Source organism: Mugil cephalus, chromosome 23 (assembly GCF_022458985.1).
Source record: "Mugil cephalus isolate CIBA_MC_2020 chromosome 23, CIBA_Mcephalus_1.1, whole genome shotgun sequence".
NCBI classification, from domain to species: domain Eukaryota; kingdom Metazoa; phylum Chordata; class Actinopteri; order Mugiliformes; family Mugilidae; genus Mugil; species Mugil cephalus.
This window is the reverse complement of record NC_061792.1, coordinates 8,968,478-8,980,415: the sequence shown is the minus strand read 5'-3', so window position 1 is coordinate 8,980,415 and position 11,938 is coordinate 8,968,478. Positions and strand designations below refer to the sequence as shown.

The 11,938-nt window shown below is 47.3% G+C and overlaps 1 protein-coding gene across 1 annotated transcript; it reads left to right on the top strand.

Moving 5' to 3' along the window:
* The first annotated feature begins 987 nt into the window (after positions 1–987).
* On the top strand, positions 988–11,495 carry LOC125000966 (SLIT and NTRK-like protein 1). Its single transcript, XM_047576766.1, has one exon. It carries the CDS (start codon positions 2,464–2,466, stop codon positions 4,576–4,578), a length of 2,115 nt encoding a protein of 704 aa, XP_047432722.1. The 5' UTR covers positions 988–2,463; the 3' UTR covers positions 4,579–11,495.
* The last annotated feature ends 443 nt before the right edge of the window (positions 11,496–11,938 follow it).

The window sequence follows — 11,938 nt, the reverse complement described above, 5'->3', positions numbered from 1 at the left end:
TTGTTTGAGTTGTTCCAGAAGCGTTTCTGTGTGTGTGTCTGTGTCATCGAGGAGTGTCATTGCTGTGGGGTGGGGGAGCCTGGTCTTGTCTAGGTGGGCGTTACATGTCTAAGTAACATCCACACAAATTACCGGGAGGACCAAAAGTTTCCCTAGTTGTCAGCGGTTTTAATGTTGTGGCTGATAGGCGTCTCTATATTTGTATGTATTGTGTGTGTGTATATATATCCACATACAACTGCATTTGTTGTGTGTATATAAAGTTGCAGCTAATATAATCCAATTAAATCTAATGAAGAGCATCAATAGAAACAATATTACCTGCTAATATTAATAAGTATATACACATCCAAGGAAGCACGTCAAAGCTTTGCTTAACTGAATGTACAGCAGCCATGATAATTGTGGTGGTTGCACTGCGAACACCGCGTGTGCGGTTTGTCCAGCACGCCTAGAATTCCACCGGTTGCTCGATAGCGATCTGACAGACGGAGACAGATGTTTAGACAGACCAAAACGAGATACGAGATAAAAACTCGAGAGACAAAGGAGACAGACAAAGCCAACAGGTAGGCAGACTTGTTGACGTGGGGGGAGAGCCGGAAAGAGAAGCAGACAGACGAGTGTATAGACAGGTGGGCAGCGGGAAGGCACAACCAGTCAACGGAGCCTACAGGGAAAGCTTTACAGGCACATGTAGGTGGTTCTGATGCTGTTTTATTTATTGGAATCACCTGCTGGAAGAATGTCACACAGATCGGTTTCTCATTGAGGTTTTTTTTATTTTCTCTCAATAAAAAAATGTCAGAGTGGATATTTAAGTTGGCATCTCTTTTTTTATTCTGTCATGCTCTCAATTCCAACTGAGCACTGCAGATGGAGGAGGAGGAGGAGGAGGGGGTAGGAGGGGAGGTGGAGGTGGAGGGAGGAGGATAACTACCTCAACTCTCCCGTGCACCCCCACGTCCTCTTCCTTCGACTGCTGAATCCCCCACCTCCAGCTGATGTAATAATCTAAAACAATGGAGTATAACACTAATCGATGAAGGAAAATATGTTCAATCCGATTTTTTCTTCTTCTTCTTCTTACGTTTGCAGATCTGTTATTTATTTATTTTGTCTTGGGGTGGGAAAAAAAAAATTAAAAACAAGAACGTCACGCACACATGCGCATATAGGGTGCCACACTGACGCATCGTTTATTGTATAGTCAACTGTTTTCTTCTTCTTCTTCTCCTTCTTCCTCCCTCTCCTCGCCGGGCGCAGGCATGCCTGTAGCAGATAATTGTTTTTACCGCATTCAACAGTCCTTCCAGAACGAAGAGGGTTGAAAGTCGGGGCTGAGACGGCGGAGGCTCTCCGCGCAAAAAAAAAAAAAGAAAAAAAACCTGGAGCCGGATCCCGCCAAAGTAACGCGACTCCCTCTCCTTTTTTTCCCCTTCTTTTTTTTTATTTTTTATGAGGACGAGGTCGGGGTAGTGTAGTTTGAGGCGCTCAAGTGAGGCATCACGATCCTAATGTGAAATCCCCCCTCTTTTTTTTTCTTCTTCTTCTTTTTTGGCGATGCCAAGTTGGACACTTGTGCCATGGAGCTGCAAGCGTTAACAGAGATAATGCGCAGCCCCGTTTGGTGGCAGAGACATCTTCATGTGCATCTGGAAGGGAAATATCTAAAAATCTTTTTCGTGTTTTAAAACATCCTGTGTGTGGATTGATTTTTTTTTTCGCCCGCTTGCTCTCTCTTCTCAGCATTCCCTCAGTCAGTCGACGGATTTTTGCCATTACAGCTCAGTAGAGGGTGTCAGATCTTTCTCAGAGCACCGCGCTAGGATGAACACGGTCTCCGCGTTCCGCTTTGCTTTTTTCCCTTTTTGTAATTCGCCGCTGTAAACAAAAAGAATTTAAAAGATATAATAACACTACTAATAAAGGGCAAAGAAAGGCGAAGGAGACGAGACGCCGATGGATGCGAGGGGGGGACGCGAGTGTGCGGGATCGCCTGTGAGGCTCCAGCGCGACGTGTGAATTCAGCACCAGGGGAGAGGGGACAGCTCCCGACGCCGCAACACGCAGCACGACTCGGGGAGAAAAAGACACGGATTTGCTCGTTTTCTCCCCCCACCATTTTGCCAAGGTCAGTCGCGAACGAACTGCCGAAAGATGCGTTGGACTGCGCTGCCGCTGCCGCTGTCGGACTTTGTTGATTTTCACGAACCGTGAGGATTCGGCCGGGGAATTTTTTTTTTTCCTTTTCTTTTTTTCCCTTTTTTTTTTTTTTTTTTTTTTGCTCAAAGTCCGGACGCAAGAGCAGGTTAGACGCAGCATGGATCTGTTATAAAAGACTGCCTTATCTTTCTCCCCCTCCTCCTAAATGTCTGTATCTCCCCCTTTCTTCGTGCTGGTGCAGACTGAATTCGCAGCTCGTATGTCTTGAAACCGGGAATGAATCGTCCACGTTGAAAAATGCTGCTTTGGATTGTTCTGCTGAATGCGGCTCTTTGTGTTGCCAGTGGAAATGTTACAAGGGACGTTTGTAAGGAGAAGATATGCTCCTGCAACGATGTAGAGGGGGATCTGCACATAGACTGCGAAAAAAGGAGCTTCACCACTCTGCAGCATTTGACCGGCCCCAGCTCGCAGTTCTATCACCTGCTGTTGCACGGGAATTCTCTGTCCAGGCTGTTTCCCAACGAGTTCGCCAACTTTTACAACGCCGTGAGTCTGCATTTGGAGAACAACGGCTTGCACGACATCGTCCCCGGCGCCTTCTTGGGGCTGCAGCTCGTGAAACGGCTGCACATCAATAACAATAAGATACGATCATTCCGGAAGAGTACGTTCCTGGGGTTAGACGACTTGGAGTACCTCCAGGCCGATTTCAATCTATTGAGGGATATTGACCCCGCCGTTTTCAGGGACCTAAATAAACTTGAAGTGTTGATACTTAACGACAACCTCATCAGCGCGCTACCTATAAACGTGTTTCAACATGTGCCCATCACGCATCTCGACCTGCGGGGGAACCGAATCAAAACGTTGCCTTACGAGGGGATCCTCGAACAAATACCGGGCATAGCGGAGGTTTTGTTGGAGGACAACCCCTGGGACTGTAACTGCGACCTGGTTTCTCTGAAGGAATGGCTGGAGAACATACCGCGTAACGCGCTCATCGGGAGGGTGATCTGCGAGGCTCCCACCAGGCTGCAGGGGAGCGACTTGAACGAGACGTCTGAAGCGGAGCTGTGCCCTTCACAGAGCGGCGGCGTGGATACCAGCCTGGTCGCCCCTCCCACCCAGGAGGAGACCTCGGAGCCGCGCGGCCCTCGCCCCACGCCTTACAAGCCCGTGAGCCGCGACGCCAGCGGGCCCCCGACGCCCGGCGGCCACGGCTCCAAGGGCCACTCGTCCAAGTCTCGCGAGAACTGGCAGCTGAAGACCAGGCCCACTCCGGTGGTGACAGGTGCGAGCGGGGACAGGGAGCAGCTGCACAACGTGACGTGCCCGCAGCCGTGCAACTGCAAGCTGGTCGGCTCCAGACAGGGGCTGGGGGTCAACTGCGAGGGCAAAAAGATCGAGAGCCTGGGCAACCTCAAGCCCAAGCCCCTGGCCGCGCACGAGCTCAACATGCGAGACAACAACATCCACGCGGTGAAGAAGAACCAGCTGCTGGGCTACTCGAGCCTCAACCTGCTCGACCTGGGCGGGAACAACATCAAGGTGATCGAGAACAGCACGTTCCAAAACCAGAGCGAGCTGAGGTGGCTGTACATGGATAAGAACTACCTGGATACGCTGATGGCAGAGATGTTCGTGGGCCTCGTGAATCTGGAATATCTCAGTTTGGAATACAACGACATCCAGCTGATCGTGGCGGGCGCGTTCGGCCCCATGCCGAACCTGAGGGTTCTGTTCCTCAACAACAACCTGCTCAAGTCTTTGCCCGTGGATGCTTTCCTTGGGATTTCTTTGTCCAAAATTAGCCTGCATAATAATTATTTCCCCCACCTGCCCGTCGCTGGCGTGTTGGACCAGCTCAACTCAATCATACAGATCGATTTGCACGGGAACCCGTGGGATTGCGCGTGCAACATCGTGCCCTTCAAGCAGTGGACGGAGAAGCTGGGGGCCGACGTGATCGTGGGCGACCTGAAGTGCGAGTCCCCCGAAGAGTTCTGGAAGCGCGATTTCCGCTACGTCCGGAACGACCTCATGTGCCCCCAGCTCTACGACAGAACCCCCCCTACCCCGCTGTCCAAGAACAGCACCTTCGCCCTGGACTCGGGGACGCGCTCAAACTCTTATCTGGAGCCGAACAGGGTCTCCATCTCGGTGCTCGTGCCCGGGCTGCTGCTGGTGTTCGTCACGTCCGCCTTCACCGTGGTGGGGATGCTGGTGTTTATTTTGCGGAACCGAAAGAGGTCGAAGCGGAGGGACGGCAACTCGTCGGCCTCGGAGATCAATTCCTTACAGACGGTGTGCGACTCGTCTTACTGGCACAGCGGGCCTTACCACGCAGACGGGGGCGCGCACCGGGGCTTCGACTGCAGCACGCACCTCTCCACGACAAACGATGCGTAAAAGGCACTCTGCTATCACTCAAACACAATAAAGCCTCCACCAGACTTGGATTACAAACATTCACGCGGTCAGAGACACACAACGAATAAACAAAAACTGCAAGAATCACCTGCTTTTTTCTTAATTTTTTTCTTTTTTTTTGGGCTCGTCACAGGCGAACACAAACTTGTTTATGTCTTGTTTGAACCAACTCTGCTGCTGCACAGGCCCCGACTCTGTAATATATGTATATGCCAATCTTAAAAAAAAAAAAGGAAAAAAAAATCCCTCCCTCCCTCCTCCTCCTCCTCCTCCTCGGAGTTTGCCGCAATCGGACTACGGATCTGTGTGAGACAGAAAAGAGGGAGGAAAAAAGGAGGGGAGAGAGGGCGTGTGTGTGTGAGAGAGAGAGAGAGAGCGAGCGAGAGAAAGCAAGAGGACCATGGGAATGGTGCACGAACGCATGAATGTAAATGTAAATACTTGGACCGATGTATCATAATCTGCATGATGATATTTCGCATGGTTTCAACACACACACACAAAACGGAACCATAACCACCATAACCAAGAAAGAAGCAAACCCTTTTCATGTTCTGTCAATATGACGACTATATATAGATATTAAGAATTATATATGACTATTACAAAGTGCCATTTCTCTATTTTTTGTGAACCTGCAGTTAGGATTTGTATTTGTTGTTTTAAAACTTGTTTGGAGACAAAAAAAAAAAGCGAAAAATCTGATGATGACGACGACGACGACTATCGGGGGGAGGGGGAGAAAGGGAGAGACGGAGGTGAAGCTGTCAGTTGCATGTTCTTTTTTCTGTTCGTTCTCATTTTTGATTGTCGATAAATATTTGGGGTTATTTATACTAGAAGGCGCGGGCCCTGGGAGCCCTGCGCTCTCGTCACCATCATCTCCTTTATGAATGTAAACTGTGTTACTTTATGGTGTGCCAATTGTTCAGATATCCAGACGCGCAGATGAGCATGACCAATTAACGTCACTCAGATGCTTATGCTGCAGAGTTAATGTAGCTGAAAAATAACAGTTCAGTGGATTTCTTTTTCTCTTTTTTTTTCTCTTCTTTGAGTGTGTGTGTGTCAATGAATATAGCCTGCTTTTGGGGATGAGAGGAGGATGATGAAAAAAAAAAACAACAACACAGGAATCATTTCAATGGGGGGTTTATACCATCATATTTTTTCAACAACTTGAGCAAAAGAGGTGTTTTCAATCGTAATTCGATTCATGTAAACAAGGTAGACCGATAATAGACTAGAATGCTTTTTTTAGTGTCAGAAAAAAGAAGTGTTCCTCCACACACACACAGGAAAAAAAAAAGCGTATGGCTATGATTCACTTTCATCATATTGTGAGCTTTTGTAAAGCCATCTAATCTTGTCCAAATAAGAGAACTGAAACTCACTGTATTTACAAAATGTGCTTGAAATAGGCTGTTTTTTGTTTGGTTGTTGTATTAATATTCTTTTTTATTTTGTTTCTGTTGGTGGGCGGTGAGGAGAAGCGGCGCCCTCGTTGTTAATGGGGGAGGAAGGTGTCAGGTGACGCGAGAGGCCTTTTTTCAAATCAGCATTTTGAACTGGAGATGCTCTTCTCACGGAGGGGATCGCATCTTTTTTCCTTTTTTTCCCCCCTCGGGCTCATGACAAAACGACACCATGACTGAATATCTGTTTTTGTAATACTCACCTGTCAAAGAGGTTTGTGGGTTGGGGTGGGGGAGGGGAGGGGAGGGGGGGCTCGCAGCTTTGGCCTACTCTGCTTTAACAGGATTTGGGAGGAAAAGAAGCATTAAAAAGGTTGTGACGTATTCTCAGTTTTTCTACAAATGTCTCTTTACCTGTGGAACACATGCGAGGAATGTGCATTTTCTTTGTGCTTTTATTCTGAAATTCCAGTGCTGACATTTGCCAATTGATTTTTCTTGTGCGGAAACTCGGACGCCTAACTCGCACGCAGTTTCAGCATAATTCGGCGGTCGACGCGTCACGGCCGGGATGCGTGTTAGGAGCCGATGCGAGATGGGCCCGCGTCCCCCTCCCACCCCAAACCTCCCCCCTCCTCTGTCTCTCTCGCTAGTGTCTCCCTCAGTATGCGGGCTAGCGCTGTCCATGGTGCTGATTCACTCCCCCCCTGCTTTCCGCCCGCCCCTCCTCACACATGCCCGCGTTTGTGCCTTGCCGGCACGTGTGCGTGAGGACGGAAAGGTCCCCCACCCCTCTAACCACGCAGTCCCCCTCTTTTCCCCCAAACATGTGACCACGTGCAGCCTGACCTTGGGGACTAACATGTCAGCACATCTGTGACAAACGCTCACCATCCTCCTCCTCTTATTTTTTATTTTTTTGGCAAGTCACCCCCCCCCCCCCACCGGCCCCGTCACCGGCTCACGTCCCCTTCCTTTTCCCATCCAATCACAGGGGAGGGTTTCGGGGTTAACTATGTGTCTCTTCTATGGAGTATTACTGTGCCACAGCCCACTGATGAGTTGTCATTATTTTCAAACGCTGTGTTTCAAAGTTACATTTATATGCTTTGCGATATTTGACCTGCTTCTATTTTGTTAAATAAAGTGTGGTTGAGGTTGAGTAAAAAAACAAAAAAAAAAAACAAACACTTTTTTGGGTCGGGTTTGACTGAGCTGACGTCACGACACGAGTGACAAAATCCCATCCGCTATCTGCTCACACTGTTGTGCGTATGCATCCTGAAGGTAAACACTAAGCCGAGGTACACTACCTGACTCCTTTGTTCAGAGCGTGGAAGCTTTTATTGTTGTCAGGTGATGTTATCAGGATTCAATCAGAGCAAATGACACATTTTGCCGGTTGTGTCTTTGAGAGCTCGACTTAAAATTCAAGAGAAACTAAATATAAAACTCATCCGCGTGCTTTGTATTTGGTTTTCTTTACGACTCGGAAGAGCTGATATCGGGCTCACTTCAGCTTCTATTATCTGCTGTATAAATACACAGACTGCTCTTACATTTAATGGAAAATGCAAATGCCATGCGCCGTGTGGCCGAGTGGTATGTTTTATATAATGCCGGATATTAGATCTTCAGCGACATTACACGCCGTCTCCGTGAATAGATTAGAGGCTGCCAGGTGTTGCCGCGCTCTTGCGCGACTTGGTGAACAACAGTAGGACCCATTCATTAATGCAATGGATAATAGCTGCTGGAAACACAGCAGCTAGCGGAGTAGCCTCTTTTGCACGCTGGGCACACAGCGCTCTGACGCTGTTGTGGCCCAGCGGGCCTGCCGTAGTCCGTGTGACATTCCCCCCGAGGAGCTGGCAGTTGATGCAACACTTCCAGCAGGGATAACATCATCCGCACACCTCGTAACGTTCGGCTTTGGTGGAAGTCTCCACGGCCTTTGGTTAGAAGCAGGGCCATTTAGTCCTGAGGGGATGGGGAATATTTGGTGCATGTGTTTTCTATTTGGATGCTGTGTCTTTTTACTTTATTTATTTATTTATTTATTTATTTATTGCTTCAGGGTTATTGCGCTGGAAAAGAAGTGTGTACCTCTGGCTGCTTACTCATCAGCTGAATTCCCATTACAGCTTCAACCCGCACTTCTAGTGTGATTTGTTTCTGCGCTACTTCAGCCACATCTGATTTGTTTTGTGGGGTTTTGTGTTGCATTTTTATTTCTCCTTTTGGGTGGGTGGAAGGAAACACGGGAGATTATTCTTTTTGGGCGCTAGTGGCAGCATTTGAAACCAACCGGAAAAGCAATCAGACCTTGTCGTTTGGAATATTTGTGCAATTCGAGCAATGATGAGATGTTAAAAACCATTGTTTCCTTTAAATGAAGCGTCTCCGGTTGGCTTTTGTCTGCCTCCCATCGGTCAGATTCAGTGTGTCGGCTCTTGTTTGGATTTTGTAAAAATCCCCCGAAGACTTTAAGCTGGGGTATTAGCTTTTGAAGTTTGCTTTGATGGAAGTCCCATGTGTTGCACTGAAGACTTGCCAGTAGTCTTGCACTCCCAAACTCTGCAGCCGCTGCAACCCTTGCTGCCGGTATTAGCCCACGGTGCGCGTGTGTGGGTGTGTGTACGCGTAGTTATCTGGCATCATCCCCAGGGATTTGTTGGTGTTACTCCCAGAATTTATTATTCTTATTAGCCCATCCATTGCGAAAGCACTCGGCCTATAAGTCTCAGCGGTTGGGTTTTATTAGCGGTTCTGCTCATTGCGAGCACCAACGGTTACGGAACGGCCTCCGTTCTGTAATGCTGTGCTTGGTGATTGAGTTTGAATGCATCAGAGTGTTACAAGTGTTACACACTACGTGGGCTATAAACTCATGTAATCGTTGTGTTTCTGAATACGCATTTCAGTATGCAAACACATCCTTAAAAACACGCGTCAACCAAATCTTGGGCGAGAACGTGTTTGTGCTGACCGGAGTTTTGCCGGCAGCCACGGTCAATACAGTGTTTCAGTGTAGTCATTTTCACATTGGTCTTTTCTTGCCGTGCATTTGGCTTTGCGTCAACTCAGCTAGACTCGAGGCGGGGTGGAGCATTAGATCGCGGTCTGGCTGCGCCAACAGCAGAGGCAGCGAAAGACAAAACTCCAGCAGAAGTTGCAGACTTTCCAAGCGCCGAGCGGTTCAAACGTGGGCAGATAAATCAATTGAACCACAACTAGTTCAAATATTCCCAATCTTGCTCACGCTCTCATATCTGCCAGACAGACTATTGAGCAAACACAGAGAGTAATTAAAACAGATCCCCGCTCGTAATTGGCCGAGATCTGGTGTTGAACCCGCTGCACGCCGGCCTGCGTCAAACCGCCGAGCGAGGCCTTTAATCAAGATGAGTGAGCGGCCCGCTGAGGGTTTCCTCCCTCTCTAAGTAATCCTCTTCCCCCAGCTCCCACTTATCGATTAGAGCATTGATTTGATTTAGCAGCCACACGCGCACCCATCCCTCACTGGCATTTCTAGAATTATGTGGCTTTACGTTATCTGATTACGCTGCTCAAACGGGAGCTACGGCAAAATCTTTGTTTGCTTGTTTGTTTGCAGTCATAAAGCGAAGACACGTGCAATTTGTTCAGGGACTTTCACACAGACCCCTCTACATAACCTCGTTTTGTCAACACGCCTCACTGTTGTCACGTAAGTGGGCGTACGCACGGCACAGTCCCATCAGATCAGGACAGGTCTGCCTGTCAGACAACATCTTGCAACTGGGCCAAACGGACGTATTTGTGTAAGTAGGGCTCTCCGCTCTGACACGATAAGTGGCAATAAGGTGCTGTTGATGTTACACAACGACGCTCCACATAAAGCATCGCTTTATGGACCGGAGAGCTTTAACACATGCTGAAGCAGCTTCTAGCCACTCTCTTTCTACTTCTAAAAACTCAATTGAAAACCTCTAGTAACCTGCAACCTCCTGGCCAACCTGTCCCCTCTTCCAATCCTTGGGTGTGAACAGCAGCTGAATGAAAACCTCAGCTGAAGGAACACACTGCCGAAACCCGAAAGAGTTTCTTTAAAAACATTCTCAGTGTATTTCTCCGTTGTATTTGCGCCGTTGCCATGCTTGAAACCTCCCACAACAGAGACCAGGTGCTTAATGAAAGCTAACATCCGTGTGAGATACCGGAGACAAAGCATTTAAAACACTGTTGTACTCGGGCCCATTTACCCATTTTCCATAAAAGCCCCCTTTCCCCTGATTGGTCGTCTCCAACGTCATGTTCGAGCCTAGAGCTGAGAGTGCTGCACCGGTGAAGAAGAACGCAAAGATTTGAGAGCCGTTTAATTGGATGCTTAGTATGTACACGCCTCGAGTGCAAGATGAGTCATCAACATTTTTAGGTAGTTTAAAGTAGCATTAAGAATGCCTTCAAGTCCTTTTCATTGGTTCACTGTTGGCTCAGACATTTAATATAAAGAACTGAGCATGCAGTTGTATTTTATGGAGGCTGTTGGGGTGAAAAATGGGTTATTTTTTTAGGAATTGTAGCTCCATAGAATCCACTACTGTATGAGCAATGGTTCAATCCCTCTGAAATATTTACATTGTCACCGTAGCTTATAAAAACCTGATTGTTTTAGTATGTAAGTGATAACAGTGCTTGAACCTAAAGCATCCCCTGAGACAAAAGGTCATTCACGCACAATTAAACATGCAGCATCACATCCTGCTCTTATTTGGGTCGGTGGTGTGGGATGTCGATATATTGATTTGGGGATTTTTGTGTTTAACTCACGAGCCGTTCTGAGGAAAATCAGCTGAGTCAATGTCGATGTGCCGAGGAACGCCTTCGGCGTACTTTGAACAGGCCGTAAATGTGACGTACAACTGATCGAAGCCGTCTTGGAGGGAGTTCAGTAACCGGCGTACACTCTGAGAGGCCTTCAGACAACAACCGCTAAGGATTCTTCTCTGCTGCTACACGAAATACTACAACTGGATGGGATTCATCACGTACAAATGTCCGAGGATCATTTTCACCGCAGTGGTCAATTAGGCTCTAAAGAGGAATCCAATAACACAAATCCTAATGGATTGGGATTTTGGAGGGTACGCAGAGCTAATCTTGAGCCCCAATCACAGACGTAGAGTGTGTAGAAATCCATTCTTTAGATCCTAACCAGGTCACAGGCTCTGTTGTTAGAACACTTCCAGTCATCGAGCTTTAGAAAAACACCCTTTCAAGCGGTCGGTAGCAGACCGGGTGAAGCCTCAACGACTTTGCCGATATTAGAGCTGAACTCCAATACCCCTGAAAATTCAAGCTGTAACAACTAATATCTGGTTTTACCCACAAATGTAACCGTCACCACAAAGGGACAGTGAATTGCCAAGCAGTGCAACCACAAAATGATGTGAAATGATTACCTGAAAGATTAACATTTAAAATAAAAAATAGAAAGTGTGCCAACATGTGACAATATTGTGTTGAGTATTGAGAAAGAATCATTAAGTGAGTCAGTTCTGTTGACCAATGTTGATTAATGACATCACGTAATGTAAACCTCATGAATTCTGTCTTTAGAACGTAACCTTTACCCAACTCATCCAGTCGTGTCATTTTGTAACGGAGGTTAGCTTACTGGCAGCATGCACTGCACAAAGTTCTCTAGATGTACTCTTCTTTTCTAAAAAGATTGAAATAACACAATGGTGGCCTCATCTCTCTTAGACGATAACCAAGATTGGCATGTGAAGACAATGAACTTGTTGTCCATGAAAAAGTAAACTTAACTCAACAGATATGAAAAAAGTAGAGAAAATAAACAAAAGCACAAATAACGGAGGTGTATGTCCATGTTGGTTTGAAACCCACCCAAGTTTTGTAGCTTGAAACTAGCTATTTGT

Coding starts and splice junctions, on each gene's coding strand:
- LOC125000966 (XM_047576766.1), top strand. CDS start 2,464: ATGCTGCTTTGGATTGTTCTGCTGAATGCGGCTCTTTGTGTTGCCAGT.